The 19,796-nt window shown below is 44.6% G+C and overlaps 1 protein-coding gene across 1 annotated transcript; it reads right to left on the bottom strand.

Annotated features, from left to right (window-relative positions):
- Positions 1-13,412: 13,412 nt before the first annotated feature.
- Positions 13,413-14,708, bottom strand: LOC111074453 (protein windbeutel). Its single transcript, XM_022367237.2, has 2 exons — positions 14,431-14,708; positions 13,413-14,364 (listed from the first exon to the last, which is right to left on the bottom strand). Exon 2 carries the CDS (start codon positions 14,286-14,288, stop codon positions 13,524-13,526), a length of 765 nt encoding a protein of 254 aa, XP_022222929.2. The 5' UTR covers positions 14,289-14,364; positions 14,431-14,708; the 3' UTR covers positions 13,413-13,523.
- Positions 14,709-19,796: the final 5,088 nt, after the last annotated feature.

The following is a 19,796-nucleotide window of genomic DNA, read 5'->3' as shown; positions in this document are numbered from 1 at the left end:
TTCACGAATGTATCTTTGCGATCTAGCTAGAACTCCGATTCTAACCATATTTCGTTTCGCAGTTTCGCAAATAGTTTCGCCACGTTTCCACTAAACTTGAGCTGGAGCCCGCCATTTTCACTGGCATTACTCCGGGCGATTCTCTTCTGTGGTTTAAGCTTGCTGTTTACTTGGATTTCTGGTGGAAAACTCGCGAGGATCGGTGCGAACACTCGGCGGTCAGTATGCAAAATGCCGCAAAGATACAAAAAATAAAAAATAAGCAAAAAACAACTTCCCAGAAATGTTTCACCGAGCTTACACATGTACGACCGCTGGCATGTATCACTGTATCTGTGCGTAGACCCTGCAGGGCGCGGCAGGGCGAGGTTTACATGTGTCCAACCGAGAGAGAGAAAGAGAGCGGCGATGTAAGTTCTGAGGCAGAACACAACACAAGCGTTCTGCGAGCGGTACGAAAACTGACCTTGAGTTCACAATTTAACCAAGGGATTGGGTCTGGGGACTGGGTCTGGGTCTAGGCGGTTTAACCGACTGATTCCGTTTCTTGCTGATTCTCGCCTGGAGAGAGCAGCGAAAAATGGCGTGTGTAGAAAAGCTCTGACTGTACATGTGCATGTAAATACTTATGTATGACAGACACTCACACACAATCATATACATATTGCATATACAGATGTATGTACATAAATGTATGTACATAGGCTGACTCACAAATTGAACAAAAAAGTTTCGTACTAGGAAAAGAATCAACAATTCTACACCTCCCGGCTGCGGAAGAGACAGTGCGGTGAGGTAAGTTTTGGAGAGCGGAAAGCTCTCTGAGAGCATAGAATTATCAGTTCGGCCCTTATGCGCCACACGATTAGAGAGAAGTCAAAGCAAGTATTTTGCAAATAAAAAACAGAATCGAAAACAAAACCGACACCGAAGCTGAAAAACCGACAGTTGGTGGCTTGTTTATCTGTCGAGCGTTTTTCAGGGTCACTCTTGATTGTTACATAATTTTTTTTTACAGCGAATTGTTGTCTGTGCTGTTGTTGCTGGCACAAAAATGGTAAATTATGTTTGGAGGTTCAGGTTCTTGAGATGTTTACAACCAACACATGTATATTCCAATGTGCCACTTTTGGGCCAGGGCCACCCACCCTTCTACGTGAATAAACTGAAGAACAGTGCGCCTTCAATGCCAATTGCATAAAGATGCCTATGTGTAGAAAGGGGAAAAGTTCAGTGCGACCACTTCCTTCTCCCAGGGGAAGCGGGAACAAGTTGCGTCAACAGCCATAGCAGAACCCTACAGAACGGACCCACAACACCACGCACATTTCCAGATACATAGATACGATACGCGTTCGAAAGCACGGCTAGCTGAATAACAACAGCAATGCCTAGGCAGAGCAGAGCGGCGCCGTCCCTAAACTTGAACTTGAAATGCTGCAAAAACAAAAAATTCAAGAGCAAAATGCCGGCAAAAAAAATAACACGCAAAAAACTAGTCGCAAACAACAACAAATTACGTAAACATGCAAAAACTTACTCTCTCCGGCTCTCTCTCCCGCTCGGAGCCGAGTAGCAGCCGAGGCGAAACTGCTTTGCCGAAGCTATTTTGTACATGTTTTCGATTCGCTCCGACGTTCGCGAAATTCCACGAAATTCGCAATCCGACCAATCAGAGGCCATTTTTGCACACAACAAAATGAGCAAAACAAAAAGCTCACCTACAAGCTTTCCAAATAGGTGTGCCTGTGTGCGTGCAGAGTGTATCGAAGTGTGCAAGAGCGCGCTAGTTTTGCCTATTTTTGGCACAGCTTCAATCGCCATTTTTGCGGAAAAATTTAAGTTCTCTGAAACCGTGCTCTGTTCATTTGATAGTTAATATTAAATGAGTCTCAGATTATAGTACATACATAGGCACACGTGGTTAGGCTAGTGAAGTCGAGTTGGGAAAAGAGTGTGAGCAGCAGGGAGAATGAACGACAGTGGCAGAATAAAGTAGAGGCAGAAAGCTTGCTGGAGAGAGATTAGATCAGGGGTGTATTTTGGGAAACTAAGAAATGAAGAACACGACAGAGTTAGTCGGATTTCAATTTATTGAATATTTTCAGAAAATTAAACATTTTGCTGCTTATGCTTAGTTTCTGTAAAGTGTTCTTGTTTTGAAAACTGACAACGACAACATATAGTTCCAGAAAGATAGCACTCTGCAAATATAAGCTTTTGCCAAAAGTTTGGGCTTTTGATAGCTTTTCTCTTAAACAAGATCTAGCTGAGGTGCGAACCAGGGAGAGAAATTGACAGGTGTAAAAATACGAGTGGGTTAAACGTAGAGAACGCGAAACAACAATCTCAGGGAATCGCGGAGCCAATTCAGACCTGACTATTGTTCTGCCTTATTATCCTTTTCCCCTTTCCCCAACTGATGCAACCTGCTGCAGTTCAGCTGCTGCTCAGCAACTGACTTGCAACATGTTCCCTTTTTCCCTCAATCCGTGTGACTTTTCCGTGTGATTCTTTTCCTTCCCCAATCGAATCAAAAAGTTAACTTTTCCCAGGGATTTCATCCCGCATGCTCGTCGCTGTGCGTGTGCGTGTGTATGTATGTATCCTGTTGCATGCCTCGCATGACGATCGTCCTCCTCCACTTCGCCCCTGCAACAGAAGCAGCAATCAATTTGTGCATTCGCTTTGGTTTGTCCTTCGTCCCTCGTCCACATCCTCTGTATAACGCTCTTTGTGTGTGCCATAATTTCTCGTCATTCTTCTGGTTTTCCATTGTTGGGTTATTGAACCATTGATTCCCCGAATCCACTGTACAGGTGATAATTTTTAGAAAATTTACTGCGTGATCACTTGTTGCTGTTTCTGTTGCAGTGGGAGACTCGAAATGGATCATAATCGCATTAATTGCATCTATAACTAGAACCCAGACTAGGGTTACTAAAAGAAAGCCCCTCTACCCATTCCACCTCTCTCAAACAGCCTCAGTTTCGAATTGCTTAAGAAATTCTCACACATTTCCCATCTCAGCATCATCATCTGGTGGGAGTCCAACTAAGTCAACAATTGCACGGCAGGTATCCGACTATCCCAAGGCCCAAGCGAGGCGCAAATTATTTTGACAAGTGGCCGAGAAATTGTCTTGCATTGTCCGCTTGATCCAACAAAGAATATTGTCTTGATGCTGCAGTTGCAGTTGAGTGACAGGCCATTACGCAATCCTGGAGTGGTCTGGGAGACGAGACGGAGACCAAGTGTCGTTCCTTCTCGTTGCTATTAAATAAATATTGCGGCTCATTAATTACAATCAAAGGGCCACACACATATGTTCATACATACAAACATAATGAGGCCGTTATTTGGTTGAGATTGAGAGTGTTATATCAATGTCAGATGATATTTCGAGTCCATGAATTTCAGGCAACCCATGCTTTAGCTCGTCCTTGGCAATAGAACATATGATATTAGCTTGAAGGTCGTTAGATTTCCACTGCAATCCGTGGTACAGTCAGTACGGTTAATATTATTCGTATTCTTCTTATTCTTCTTCTTCACTGCTGTTTGGCTTGGGTGCTGTGCAGCCGGAAATCGCCAGCAATTGCACGTCTCGTGTGCGTGTCTTCCAAAGTATGTATGTTTTTCTATTTCTATTTTCTCGTTTTCCTACCATTTTCCCATTACGCGTTGCCAGAAATACGCTGTGGAATAACAAATAATTAGCATTACCCACGCAATTGAGTGCAAGCGGCAGTGAGTCGACGTAATGTTGCATTTAATTTCGGGAAAACGCACTGCACACACTTACACGGATACACATACCCAAACAAACGTGGCATCCACAGCTAACGCAAGAGCAACAACTGCAACGACGGTAGCGCGATAAAACATTTTTGGAAATGTCAACAAAACAGAGAATATTAAGAAGAAGGGAACGAAAAGAAAAATAAAATAAAATGCCAACAGTGCTGTGATGGTTGGTGTAGAAGAGTGAGGAGGTGGGGTGGTGTGGTGGAACAGTAGGAGAGGAAGTGCACGATCAGCGCAAGAGACAGCAACGATTTCGACGACGCCATCTTTGCGATGGATAGCAAGGGGAAATTGGTAAAAACACAAGATACTCGTACTTGTGGATACGCAGATACATACATACAAGCGCACACACACTGGCATGCATACAAATTTGGAGTCGGTTTGTTGCATGCCTCATGTGGCGGCCCTACACCAACATAAACTCAAGTTGAACGCGTGTTGCTGGGCCAGATCACGAGTTTTCCTGCCAGGGGCGTTCATTAGCTTCATTGCATAACCGCCGTGCTGCTAGTCTATGCAATGTATCACGCTAATTTATATACATAGCTCATTGAATGTGCCTAATTGGCCCGCAAAGGTCAATAAGTCAAAACAATGGTCAGGCTTCTGTCTCACACTCCCTCCCGCTCTCCCTCATTTCGTCCAGCAGGACCAGCATTCAATGGCGAAAAGGATCTCAGGCCGAAGAGAACAAAACGAAAGTGAAACCAGGATCGATAGCCCCTACTCGAGCGACTCGAGCAATTCGAGTGACTGACACACGCTGCCCATGTCCAAACAATGGACCCAGGATCGAGAGAATAGCATCAAATCGCGACAAAATTCAAACTATTTTGTTTTGTTTTTGTAGTTTTTTTCTTTTTTCCTTTTTTGTGTGTATGTTGCTTTGTTCAAGTCAAAGTTCTCTGGCGTTCTTTGTAATTGGATCCTTTTTGAGATCCTTGCGCGTGTGAAGCGCGACGAGTGTGTGTATTTCTATTTTCATATCTGTTTTCATTTCGCCTGGTTTTCCTATTCCTTTTTCGTTCTTTATGGCGGTACTGCACAAAAAACTGAAAACGAAACCGAGGGATAGCTCCCCTGCACCACTACGGCACGACAGATATGGCGTACGGCGTGTAATTTATGCCAAATATGATAGCAGCAAATGTTTGTCGTGGGTGTTTACAGACATCACGTTTTCCCCGGCTTTTCCTCAATCTTGGTGTGTTTCCATATGAAAAGTGACAGTTGCAGATCCGCGTGTGATAAGGAAAGCCTGTATGTCCCTACAACCAGAGGCTTCGACGTTTCAAGGGGATTGTTAAACATCTGGGATGGCTGCGAGGAAAATAATATTTGGATGTTTACAGTTGGTTTTCGATTTGAAAATGCCAGAAATATGAGGGAAGCACTGAGGGCATAACGAAAATTATTTCTGCCACTGCAACGGCCACCCTGAAACCCTGTAAAACCAAACCGCAACGGAGCAGGAAAATGCAGGAAGTGTCGAAGCTCCTTCCACGCCACAAAAATCGCTCGCAGAAAAACTTCGCAGAAGGTGCGTCTGGGGGGTTGGTATCAGGAGGGCTTCTACGGCGTCTGGCTCCATCCCATCTAGTATTGCAGCTTAGCTTTGGCTTGAGCTAAATTTTCCTGTTTTTTTTTCCTATTTACTTCAACCCCTGTGCAACGGCGACGAAAAATTTGCATGTGGCCGCTGTCACTAACGCTGCCGCTGCGAAATTGCCAGATACAAGATACACGTAACGCACAAAACACATTTAATAATGCAAGAGTGCGTGTGCGTGTGTGTCGAAGAGAGGGGAGGGTCGTTTTTGGGGTGTTTTTGATAAGTACTTTACGAGAGACAACCCTCATTTTGCGGATTTTTTATGCTCTGGCCAAAGTTCATAGAATGTTTTCCTGACGGAAGGAGAGGAGGAACGGAGCGACAAGCGGAGAGCTCTTCTCGAAATGGTGGTGTGGTTGCTACTGGGCTTATAGAGAATAGGGCATTGGCTGGCCTTTGCAATTTGCAACATGCAATGACTCTTCGATTGGATTTGGCGAATCGCATTGGCGATTTTGCCAAGTTTGTGGCAGTTCCTCGCCTGGGATTCAGGGGTTGTGGGGTTGGTGGTGGTAACTCGACGCGACGATGGGAGGAGCTCTCGGCAAGCGAATCCTCTTCATCTCGCACAATTGCGAAACGCGCAAAATGGCAAACTGAAAGAGACTGGAAGTGGTTCCCTCAAAGACTGAAATACAAACTCTCAGGAAACGCACTGTCCACCACTTTCGATCTTGGGTCCGAACCTAAGAAGGGATTTGTTTGATAATTTACATAATTTTCAACCCAATCAAGAATTTCTGGGAAGAGAATCGAATCGAAGCCAAGGAATATGTAAATGCAAATCAATCGAGACCTTAATGAAAATCGATCAAAATTGATTTGTAGCCTGGTGTGCAGAAACCCAAACACCGCACCCCAAGATAGGCAAGGAAAGGTCCAGGAAACCGCCGAAGGAGTTGCGAGCGTGAGAACGTTTCCTTCGGTGGTTTTTGCACGCATAATTTACATAATTTTTAACCAAGTAAATTGCATGCACATCTCATGTGGACGTTATGCAAATGAGCGTCGCTGTTGCTGTCCCTCTTCAATGTTCAACCCCCTGCCAGGACTCAGGTGTGCGAGCGTGTCGGCATGCTGGGACTGAGGCGCCGTCCGCGTCCACTGTGCGCATAATTAACCCCTGTCTGGTCCTTCTGTGTCTGTTTTCCTTTTCACATTTTCATTTTCACTTTCGTTTCCATTTAGGTTCTTTTGGCAGTTTCGCAAGTCGAGGTATCTTATGCAAATCAGGAATCAAGGAAATGAAAGGAAATGGGTAGAGAGGAGAGGAAGGGGGGGCGAGGACATCTCTTACCCTATTTTCGCTAAGTGAAAACCTTATGCAAATTTTCTTGTTTGTGGAAAACTCTTTCTGCTGCCACCGAAGAGATGCGAGATCTGCGTGATCTGCAGGATCTTTGCTCTAATTTAACTGTTGGGTGTCAGGTACACTGAGCATCGTCTCCTCGATCGTGAGAACCTTGAAAAATTTGCATAATTTTCTTGAAAATTTGCTGGCTACGTGATCGCTGCAAAGACAGCAGAGATCCCAGGTCCTAGATCTCCGATCAACGATTTCCGATGCTTCATCTACATCTCCCTTCCTTGTCATCTAACCTTTGCACATTTGGATGTGTCAATGACTCTTCGCACCGATATCTACTGTAAGTAATTGAATATACCTAATAACTTTAGTTGGAGACTATTTTACTGCCATTTCTGTCGACGATTGCCACCACTCCTGGCCTGTTTTGTCGAGACCTCCTCCTACAAGTGCTGACCGATTTGAAGCTGAGCATTCGCATCGATGCACCATTATTAGAACGGGAAACTAAAACAAACAATGTCAGATCAAAGCCAGCGAGCCACCCCATCTTCACCACACCCAACCACCTTGCCACCCACAGGCAACAGCCCTTGTCTAATATTTTGCACCACTTCAGAGGCTTTCACTTTCACCCCGCCTCCGCCCGCGTCACGGGCATAGACCTCTCCCTCTTACCAGAATGTGGCAACGGGACATAAAAACTGCTTTTTGCAATTTACATCAACATTTTTATCACCCACCCACCCCCGTCTGACAGGACAGCATCATCCAACCAGGAGTACAGCAACAACATGCTTTTTCTATTTACACATATACTCGTATCCCGTGTACTACATACAGACACGCCCACACCAGCCGCTGTGAGCCTCCTCCGTCTTTTTGCGACACTTAATTACACACGCATACGCTTCATTCCACTTTGCGGTACTTCCGCCCCCGTCGTTGTACCCTCCACCCTAGCCGGTCGAGAACGAGCTAGGACAGGCCCAAACCAGAAATAGAAACGATGCCTAGCAAGGTGTACATCCAGGGTACAGTCCTGTCGTGGGCACAAATCCTTGACTAAGACTCCTCGAACTGCAAATTATATTCTCTTTAGTCCAGAAAACGAAGCGCTCACGCAATCAGAAGATGCCAACAATGCCGATGGGACTACCTACCTGCCCATAGTCCCTGGTGAAGGTGTCAATATTGCCTTATCATCCTAATGTCGGACCTCTGTCTGCGTCCCTCTCCTCGACAATTCTACGTTCATTTTTTTATCTCTGACGGCGATTAATGCGAATAAATTTTATAGTCGAGAATGTGCACTCGCATATGTGTGTCCTTTCGGGACCCGTCCCTTATGTTTTTCTTTGGACCTTTCCATTCCCTTCTTTCTCTCCTTCGTCTAATGTTTTCTCACTGACTTTTGTGCCCATTGTCCGCCGTCTGTTTTGGAGTATGTGACTTTTGATGTTTGTCTTCGGCACCTGCACAAGGAATTGTTGATTGTTCGCTGTGAGCTGGTCGATCCATCGATGCCCGGTGTCCAATGCCCGATGCTTGCGCGATCTTCTTGCAACTCCGTGAGAGTCCCGGTGAGCGTTTTTATTTACTTTTTAGCAATTGCTGCTGACTCAGCATCCGAGAGACAGAGCCTTTTCCCCTCCCCTAATTAAGATTGGGCTTGAAAGGCATCGCATAACAGGTCGGTCTCAGGTACAGGCTGTTCTCGAAGAAGGGATACGAGAAACAGGTTCTCATTTATTCTTACCCTCCTCGTGGTCGCGACACTTGTCCCCGTGTTAGAACCTAGCTCCACGTTCCCCTTTCCCGGCTTACGATCCTCTCTCCGTCCATTTGCACGGCCATTGTTTGGCGATGTGTTAACCTTAAGCGATTTCTGACTTTGTCTTTCCGTTGCCTGGGCCAACCACTGGCACTGGCCTTTAGGCTCTATTGTTGGGTTTCTGACTTTTCTGAGTCTCTTTGCCACTCTTTGGCGGTTGATTCTGATTTTGATATAAAAATACTCGATAGTCGGCCAGACAATAGTTTTAGTTGTTTCTGTTGAAGCTGACTGTGGGAACGCCGCGAATCCTGGCCCAGGACAAAGACGTGTTCTGATATTCATCTGCAAAGCAGCGGGACCCCGCAATGCACAGCAAAGATGCAGGTTGTCTTTGGTTACCATAGGATCCTGGGAAAAGAACCTTCCAGCTGGCTCATGACCCTCGTCCGAGGTCTGGGTGGGTCAGAGTGAGGCGCACCCAAAACACACGCACAAACACTAACACCTAAACACACTATTTATGGACTTCCGTTCGCGGGATGGCGGAAAAGCTACACGGTTCATTTTATTCGCGCCGAATGTGAAGACCGGGCGCTCCCTCTGCCGCCCTCATTACGCACGAAGCCAGCTCTCTAGACGTTGCATTTGTACGCATAAGCAACGCCAAGCGAAACTCGTGTCAATGACCCGGACGGGTGATGATAAACATGCCAACATCCAGAGAGTCCCAGAGAACTAGAGAGGGAAGCGCTTCAATGAAATGTTGCAATTGCAATCCAAAAGATATCTGATACACAAATTTAGCTGGCGGGTTGCGCTTGCGCCCGCCCGCATCTTTGTCAATAAAGAAAAATTGATTGAGAAATTGTGAAAATTTAATTGGAAATGGCCTAGTGTTTGGCTGTGATAGAGAGGGAGCGAGGTCAGGGAGTGGACGAGCGGTGTGGATGGTGAAAGTCTGACAATTAAACGCCAAACAAATTTCCGCCAATTATGTGACATTAACTATGAGTCCTCGGAAGATGAGGGTCAGCGGTCATGGGATCCGCGAAATGCAAGGATGCATTGTATAGTCGTTCCTTGGAGCTCCTGGCTACAGGAAGGGTAGGAAAGTTAGAAAGGGTTCAACCTTCCAGCATTTGTGGCTTATCAACATAAAATCCGGTGGTGGGGCAGGGGAATGCTGCTGCTATCGGATCTCTCATGAATCTTAATCAATACTTGCACTTCGATCCTTTTACATAAGAACACCAATCCCAATGCATTTTCCTGCCTCTCTCATTGAATATATTCGTGAATAAATCTGTCAAGCGTTTCTTAGGTGTTTGGGTGCCCACGAAAATGCCTCACAAGTCATTGACTCTGGAAAGGTACGTATCTATCTGCATGCGGCGCGATGGCCATGGCCGTTGACGCTGGCGGCCCAGAACGCCAATCGACCAAAACGCTGGCCATGCTTCTGCCCCCGCCCATGGCCTACCCATGCCCCACCCCGCCCTCTAAGAGGTCTAGTCCACCAATTAAGCCATGAGACCAAACTGAAGCTGAGCTCAAGCTGCCACAAAATGCAATCAAAGAAGGTTGGAGGAAAGCAAAAACCTCAAAATGAAACATTTTTCAAAAACCTAGAGAAGAAAAACGCATTACACGATGAAGAAAATCGGGTTTTGGACGGGCTACCTGTGCCGGTTTGGTCCCGGGGCCCCAAGAGAGGCCGCAAAAAAGAAACCAACAGCAATAGGAAAACAAAAAACTAACATCAGAGTCAGGAGAGAGTCGTGAAAATGTTTTTCTTAGCTGAATCCCAGAGCAGAGCTCTTCCGATGCAGCATCATCAACACAGTCAGAGACAGCCGAACAGATTTCGTATCGCGCTAGCTGGGGATTACACAATTTATGCATTTGCTTTGGACTGACCCCGGCGGACCCTTACCCTTCGATCGAGGGCCGCAATCGATACGGAGTAGTGTCTGCGCGTCTTTATGGGTTGACATCTTGTAGGCGTGCTGAATCGCGGAGGGAGATTGGATTGGAGCGAGAGATGGAGTTTGGAATCGAAATTTATTTGGGACGGGACTGGACTGGCACTGGTATTGGAATTGGGCTGCACAAATGTGCAGCGATCTGCAGCGGGAGATAAAGAAAAAAGTCGAGACCAAACCTGTTTTATGGCCAAAAAACGATCGAAAATAAATGAATAAAACGACAAAATGAAATGTATAAACGTAAATCTCACAGCAGGTAGTCCCCGGATGATGCACATGGAGATCCCTTGGACTTGACTTGGCAATGGCAATGGCGACCTGCAACATTACGTTTGATGGTGACTTTTCGTGTTGGCTTTGGGCGTCGTCGCCGGCGATAATAAATTTCTCAATTTTTCCTTGCTCGATTTGGTTCTCCGCAGTCGCGTTTGCTGCAGATTGCAGCTCCTGATTATCCTGTCTGCACATTTTAAGAATTTCTTATATACAACTGCGCACTCAGCTGCAAGTGAATGAATACCCGATCAGCAGCAGGAGGTGGAGGAGGAGAAGGGTTCAAATTTCTGCGCTTGGTTGTCTGCGTGGGCGATCTGCTTTCAATTTTTTCCCAATTTCCCATGGCAAAAAGGGTTGTCTTTGATTGCACGAGATTGATTGATTCTGGCCGATGGATGCACTTGCGTGGAAAGGCAAACATTTGCATCATCTGCCCCTCCTCCAGTCTACGTCGAGGGTGGAGTAGAACTGGGAGTGGGAATCTGAGTTATAGTTCTGCGGTTAAAAGTGTGTGAAAATACTTTTCGCGAGCACCAGCAGAAAATGCTTGCCGTTTTTCCAATTGAGTTTTCCGCCTTTTTTATTTGGGAGATTGCCAATTGGCAGAGCTGCGGGTCAAAGGTTGCTTATCTGAGAAACATTAAAAAATTGTGACCACTGGCAAAAGCGGGCGCTGGCTGAGACTTTTCATTGAATTTCAATGCATTATCCGCAGATCGACTGGAGACTGATAGGCAACTTGGGTATCTGCAGATATGTACTTTCCTTTCCCCATGCCCATTTCTCAGCGTGTGTATTCGTTGCGTCGGCAGCAGAGTGCACTCAAATAGTTATCGCAAACAACGGCAGAAATAACAACAATATCTATCCGAAAAATGCGTAGACACCGAAAAAGTTCATTGACTTTCGCATACAAAATACAAAAACAAGATGACTACGGCAACAACAAGATCTTTTTAGTGCGTTTATTGCTGCTGTCTGCCTCCATCAGCGGCAGCAGCAACAACAAAAATAAATATGGCCGCCCCAACAGCGTGCACAAAAGAGCAAACTCCAAGAGAGTGCAACAGCAGCAGCACCAACAACAAATTATATTAAAGTGAAAATGAGCGATAACAACGCAAGCACAAACACATGCAAGCCTCTAGCAGATACATCCACACATACACTTGCGCTCATGACACAGCGCCACCAGAAACAGTAAACAACAGAGAAGCAACAACGGCTCCCCTCACAGCCCTCTTCCGCCGACACTATTTCCCGCTGGCCTCATCTTTGGGATCATTGGGAAAACTGCTTGGCCCGTGCAGCCAGTTTTTTCGTTTTTTGCTTTGGGACGATCGTGCAAGTGCTGATGAGAGGAAACATTATATTTAATAAATAGTTTATTTAATTTTAGTTTTTGCCGCCTCTTTAGCTCAGAGCTGCCAGAACTACAGATCTAAAACGGGCTAAATGGCAAATTATAGCTGTGGAAAAATTTGAGTATTGCTGAAAAGGATTACATTTCCCATTAATATGACGGCAAGCCTAATTAATTAAATATGTATAATTAACCCGACCAGTATTCAATCGTAATCAGCAGCGCCAGAAAGCAGCTTACATGTTTTAAAGGAAAGTTGCGAAATATATTAAAACTATTTACCCAAATGTATGCTATGAAATATCGATATGCTTCGGAGCAGCCCAAAAGTATATTTTGCATGTGCTACATGTAAAATTTAAAAATTAGCCAAGTTTTTAACCCAAAATAGCCAAAAAAAATGCCAAACGTTTTTGTTTTTTGTTTATGGTCTACTTTTTTTTGCAGTATTTTTGTTCTGTTTTTCAAGTAAAATTTTTTTAATTTTCATATGGTATTTTTTCAACATTTAATAGAGAAAAAAACAACAAATAAGCTGTAATTAAAAGCTCAATTAAAAGCTCTTCTTAAATTTTTACCAGTTAAATATTTAATTAATGCTAGCTAAATTTAAAAAAAAATCAAAACAATTTTAAAATGTAATTTTTACTGTAAAACTGTGGAAAAAAAGATTTCTTTAAGAAAAAAAAAAGAAAGTCCGTGCACGCTTCGAGCCGAGGACCCCCGGATCGGAAGGTCTCGACTTAACTCACCGAACCACGCTTTGCTTGATTTTGCTGTGCATAATGCAGCATTTATTCAAAAATGGCGCAAATAAAAAGAATTTCTTTAGAAAAAAAAGGTCATCTAGCCCAGCGTTTGAGCCGAGGGACCCTGGATAGAGCGACTTGACTTATCCCACTAGACCACATGCTGGAAAAGAGCATCGCAGCTTCATCGTCCTAAAATTTAAACATCTCGGATCCTATACACACATATATATGTACGTATGTATGTACAACCATATGTACAGGTAAATACATAATTTAAACATTTAGAAAAATCACCAGCACCACAAAATCGCACGTAAATGAATTTTTGCTGCATATTGCTAAAGCAAATGGAATAATTCTCTGAATTAATGGGGCAAATGCCATAGCAAAGGAGTGACGAAAGGTGTAATAGTACAATCGCACTCTCACATTGTAGCAACCGTGCTTCGGCAACCGTGGTCCCTCGGGATCACATGACTGTAGCTTCCATGTGATTAGGGAATAATAATAAAAGCACTGAATCGATGGAAATATGTTTAAACTAAGCTTTAATGTACAAACAAATCTGATTCCCTAGATGGAGTGCACTTGAAGATCACTACAATTTTGTTTATTCATACAGAAGGTGCAGAAGAGACTGGCTCAAAGATCCTCCTTTGATGACTCCTTTTCGGGCGTTACTTTGGTTAGGTTGTGGACACGAAAGGCTTCCAGAATGTTCAACTTTTGCTGCAGCTCCAGCTTCTTGGCGGCGGTCACTTTTCCAGCTTTGAGGCGCAACAGTCGTTTTGTCTCCTCCTCGAGGAAATCGTATCCGTTCTCATGGATCTTCCGCATGTACAACACGTAATATTTGCCACTCCCACTCCCTTGCTGGGCCTCCAGTTTCTCAATCAAGCTAAGCTGAGCTTCGTCCGGTAGGTTTGCGTAGTTTTTGATGGCATCGTTAAATTCCTTTAGGCAACCATCGCGACCGATATACAGGGGGGTGTTGCTGCTGACAAAGGCCTTTAGATTGTCCAGTGTGACCTCCAAGTGACTGGGGAACTTAACGAACTGCTCCACACTGCCCTTGAAGAGGAGTATGGCCGGAAACTTCTTTTCGTCAACCTCAAATCGCTCACCCAGTGCTTTGTTTTCCAGTTCACCATAGTCCTTGATCCCAACAGTGGCCACCAGCAGCTCTCCAGTTACCTTGTGGGCTGCCGTGGAGAAGGCAGCAAATGCTTCGTGCTTCTCCCCGTATGGAAACGCAATGTCAAACTTGACCACAGCAAACGGAAAGCGCTCGACGGTATTCTGAAAGTTGATTTCGTCCAAGTCCACACAGCCGGCACACGAGATTGCCCACGTAGCATGCCGCGCCACAAGTGCCGCCAGTAGCAGTGTCACCAGTATTCTCATCATTGTCTTTGCAAAAATGGATCTCTTGCTCCAGAACACCTATGAACTTGACCTTTCTTCTTCCGGCCCTCTTTGCGAACTGATTGCGGGTGGAAGCGAGAGCAAAGTCGAGGTAAATTCAAGACGGAGTGTTTTCTCCTCTTACCTCTTCGTCTTTTTTCGCTGCGCTCAACAGATATTCTTTAGTTGCTATAGCCACGCGGGCCTCTTCACGCTTCGCTCACCTGTGTGGCTCTCAGCGTCGACTTCTGGTTCTCGATCGAGTTGAATGACACGTCAGTAAAGCAATCCTCTCTTACACTCACTCAAAACCGGCTGAGCCGAGTCTCTGTCGGCCAACTCTTGGTGTTGGTTCAGCTGTTTCGGCGGCTGTATTGCTCTAATGGAGATTTATGTTGTAATGTTAGATTTTCTTCGTTTGCTCGTTGCTTTTGAGTGCTCCACACAAATCTAGAAATAATTGACATCCAAAAATTGTTGATAGAAAACTCATTTCAATAATATTGATCATTTGCCCAATAGAGCGTGCCAGTGACCCATACTAATTAGACATTATAGAAGGCCATAATGACAGTACAGATGGGAGAAGCCGAAATGGTCATTTGCAATTGTCGGTCGTGTAGGGCCTTTTTTGGAAGGCCGATTCACAGATGTATGTACGTTACCTCTACCAAATACATACTTCCCCAGGAACGTGAGGATACGGTCTGTCGATCGGACTCAAAATATACTAAAATTTTTGCAAATTTAATAAGGATCTATTAATTATAAGGATAGTCAAGATACAGCATAAAAGCAGTACCTTAATGATTTTAAATTTTTCGTGTTGCTATGTGTCGGGAAAGTAGGGCCACTGTCTATCAGAATTAACGAATTAGGATTATATGGTTATAAATACGCAGCAAATGGTTCACCCCGTAAAAAGAAACGAAAACACCTGCATGTAGATGGAAAAACTAACCCCGTTTGCCATAATTTTCATTAGCCAGCAATTGAAATTTTTCGTGGCCTCCCTCTCCTACTCCCCCAGATGGTTAATGGACATTTTCGGCAATTGTCGATTAATAATTCATGTGTGCGGCACACATGTCGGATACCTCAGCTCTCCCCACCCGCCATCGCTCCACCTACTGCTTCTGTCCCGCCTCCTAGCAAGCTAGAATAGTTGGTTTAGTTTTTTCATTTGCGGTTTCGTTTGTCCACTCTACGGAAAATTGAACATCACGGCACGCAATTTGGAAAGGAAAAGCATTGCGAGCTTCACACGATCGATACGGGCGACTGGTAAATTATCTTTTTAGATGGGCGGGCGTGTGCCTAGATGGAATGGAAAGGGAAGAGGTATGGTAAGGGTAGGAGTTGGTGTAGGGGTGGAGTTGTGTCAGTCCAGCTCAGGTGCAAAGAAAGCCCCACTGCTAGCAATGCGCGATTTCGGGATGTAGTATGTAGTATGGGGTAATGGTAATGCGTAGTGGAGATCCAATAATGGGGACTGACATGCGTGTGTCCACCGCACAAAGGTCCAAAATTACCTGCTGGTTGGGGCTTTATTGACCCAACTCTGTTTGATATGGTGACCTCTTTAGCAACGCGAAAAATGAAGTCCAAGTTCGGGCTGTAGTACGAGTATGTGTACACAGTTCATTGCGTAGTTTTCCGAGCACTCTCTCTTTGCACTTCATTCATTATGCAATACTGGGCCAAGCAATTTGTTAAGTACACCCGCTCTGAGAACCTTCGATAGCGACTGTACAATAAGACAGTCCTTCAATTAGCTGCCGTGACGAGCCTTTTATTTTTAACACCTTTCCACCCAGGGCCATACGTCACCGCTATCCTTCGCTCAAGTTAAATACAATATTAAAATCCAAAATCAAACTCATATTGGCTTCCGGGCAGCCAACCTCTGCTTTAAAAATATAAATAACAATTTAAATATAGATAAATCGTAGTTTTAATGGAGGTGGCACAGCTATTATAGTATAGTCGAAGTTGGAGGTGAGTTCTTCACAAACCAATGCCGAAGGACCTTCAACGGACCTCCGTGGCGCTGATAGAGGAAACCTTCAGGGTTTTCCGAGCTGAGAACTAATACTCGTACTCGTATGAAGCATTAATAATATAAATTGTGCGCTATTACGTTGTTTGGGTTCGGGGTTGGCGTTGGTGCTTGGGCTGGGTTGGGGCCGAATAACACAATGACCTTTACGCGAAACGACCAACGTGTCTCCCACAAGGTGCACGGCGACCAACCGACATTAAAGTGATAAGCGCGCAAATTTCAGGACATGGAACGCCCGCAATCTTCGTGGGGAAATCTAACGATTGCCGCATTGTTTTTTATGGGCCACATCTATTGGGTTCGGGACAACAGCCAATACAAAAAGCTAATCGTCCCCTGTCAGAGGGAGGTCCGGTCTGGACATGTGCTCCATTTGCATACCCACTGCCGAAGGAGTATACTAGGCAAGTGAAATGCGGTCCCTTGATATACATACTCGCAAAGTAGTCAGAAGGGTTCACAGGTAATTTTATAGTGGTGCTACTACTGATAGATCGTGGTGGTGTATCCATCAGTTTGACAAAAATGCCATACTTTCGAAATTGCTTTCTTTTTTGGCAGCCTGTCTAATTATGTGGACTACATTGAACGAATACCATGAATTTTTTATGGCACACGTATGCCAAAGACATGCAATGCTTGAGGCAACCGACAATTTGGATAGAAAATAGATGGAGTTCAAGGAGTGGGGCTCGCAACTTGCGTAAGAGCCCACAACATTTCCAACAATGAAATTTTTTTGGTTTTGTTGTAAACTTTTCAGTGGGTTGTTGGTCGACAGTCGGGGACCAGAGCATTTGTAACGCTGAAGCTCATCAAATTTTGATGTTGTGGCATAATTTCATAAATGGGCCATCGAATGACCCACCTGAAAACAGCCATATGTTCCTTCCAACCCCACCCACACACTGAGTCCACGCGCTGGTCCAATAATTCGCATGCCCAAATCGAAACTGCCAAAGTCAAATCCTTGTCCAAGTGGTCGAATGGGGTGGGAGACTTCTCATCATAATCGGTATTTATTGAAAATGTGTTTTTGTTAACCCGTTCTGCTCATAACAATAACCTTCTTCCACGAATTGACTCCACGAGGGAGTTAACGTTGAGGGTTGGCCGAGGTAGGCCTGACTTTTGTGAGCTTGTGTGGATGTGTGTTTATTGCTTTTCATTTGCATTTATTGCCATTTAGATACGTGTGGCTATCATCCTTGGCAATTTGAGGCGTTTAGCGCAAATTTCTTTTCAATATTTGTGCACCCAATAAACGCAAATTGCTCAGACCGAGTAGAGTGGTCAGCTAAGCCTTTATCGCTCTCTGAATTTGATTGCAAATTAGGTTTCAGTTGTTTCCTTTATTTAGGCTTTTATGCGATCGACGTGCTGAGAATTCGTAAGATAGCCGTCAATGCTTTCATTTCCATCTTTCATACTAATCAGGAAATGTTCGGTTGTACTAATTAATCACTCGCATGCCTTATTATGTGTCCAGCACTAATTACGCCGTTTCAATATTTGTCCATGGAGTTGTGGGACGTCATGTGCGTACTTCCAAATCAAATATACTGTCAAAAGCCTAATGATGATTTCTTGGCCGATTGGCCAAAGGAACAGTTTACCTGGCTTTCAGAAAAATTCCATTAGAGTATGGTCTATTAATTAGCTAAAAAGAATGTGTTAAGTGGTTGTGGATGAATGACTGAATGACTGAAGGACCTGCATGAGGGGTCAATTAGCTTCGCTAGTACTGTACTTTAATAAAAGCTTCTTTTGCATACGTTCACAGAAAGTAAGCTGCTAAAGATCACCATCACCCACTCTAATATCTAGTTATTTCTCTCAATGAGCATTGAGCCCAAGTGAATTTACGCAGGGGAATTCACCGTATAACAGTTACAAATGGTATGCGCATGCGTCATCCATGTTCAGAGCGTAAGGACTTCACTTCCAATGCGTTAGGAAATTACTCGTCTCGTTCTGTCCGTGAGTTGGGGCATTTGTTTACAAACAACTGAAGAACGGGTTGAGTACAGAAAGGTGCACTATCCCTGAAGCGGGGAGCGGGAGCTGCCATGCAAATATTTTCAATAATTACATCCACTTGTTGCACAATCCCGAATGTGCATGTGTACTTCGAAGGAGCAGAAGTCGAAAAACTTGTCCATTTCATGTAGTCCATTCAAAGGCAATTACTTAACTATGTGGGTAGGGAAGGATACGTCGACAGGCAACGGGAACATGACCAGACAGACATGCAAATTGCAGTTTCATGAAAAAGAATTAGATTGCTCCCACCGCTTGGGGTGGCAGGGTAGGTGGTTCTTCGCATTTAGCATGACATTTTGCGGTCCCACTGCATTCACTTAACATTCTTTTTCGCTTTGTACGATAACACCACCCTTGCCGTTACGCCCTCTCTCCACCTTCTGGGCTGGGCTTTTGTTTTATAACATTTAAGCGCAGTCGTCATCAAATCTAATTGGCGTCGTCGCGTCGGAGTGCCTGGAATTGCCGGTCTGCATTTGATTTTTTGCACTGATTTCGATACCAACTGGGGATTAGGGACGCCAAGGCTGGACAGGGACACCGTGCTGTGCTGCTTGAATCAACGATTAGCGAATCACCAGGGCCACATAGAAGCGTTACTTAGATATTCCATTACTTTGTGAATCCTTCTGGCGTCCTGGCTTTTTCAGAAACCACTGGCCTTTGAACTAATAACAACTCGAAGAACAACAAAAACTAAAACAATGGCAACAACTTGATGCAATAATTTGCCACAACTTTTATACTGACCACAACAACATGCAATATGCAGCAGGCTCGTCAAAACAATAGCAACATGAACGAAAAACGAAATATTCGCAAGAGGATTTTTCCAGCGGGGCATTTAAAAATGCATGAGCAGAGGGCACTCAATGCGGTTATCGTGTCCCTGTATGTGGTGGCCAGTACGGGGTGCATGGGCGTTGGCATGAACATGCAGGTGCAAATTCTAGGCAACCGCAGGGGCCCCTAAGCCCAAGTGAGCCGACTGACTGACTGCCAGCCTGACAGACTGACGAATTGACGGCATGGCTCAGAAGTTGAACGCCTTTCGCTCGGCATTTTATCAGTGGGGAGCGCACTTTATATCTAAACTATGAATCAATGCATTAGTAAGTCACCTTGTACGCTCTACTTTAATTACGGTTTTTTATGCCGGTTCATTACCTTCCTCACATTCTCCGCCAACACAAGTTATACTCTATTTTATTCGTGACTTAAAAATTGCACACAAAAAAATGAAACAAAAAAAAGCGAAGCGAAATTCCTGCCCCAGGACGTAATATTATTAGCAAGGTCCACTCTCATCTCCTTTCCCTTTCTCGACGGAGTCGATGCACAAATATTGCATTACTAAACAACCGTTTTCCCCTCTTTGGAGCTCACGAGTAGTCACGCGCTTTGAG

Source organism: Drosophila obscura, unplaced genomic scaffold, assembly GCF_018151105.1.
Source record: "Drosophila obscura isolate BZ-5 IFL unplaced genomic scaffold, ASM1815110v1 contig_151, whole genome shotgun sequence".
In the NCBI taxonomy this organism is placed as follows: Eukaryota; Metazoa; Arthropoda; class Insecta; order Diptera; family Drosophilidae; genus Drosophila; species Drosophila obscura.
The sequence above is the reverse complement of the archived record's forward strand: the minus strand, read 5'-3'. Positions and strand labels throughout refer to the sequence as shown.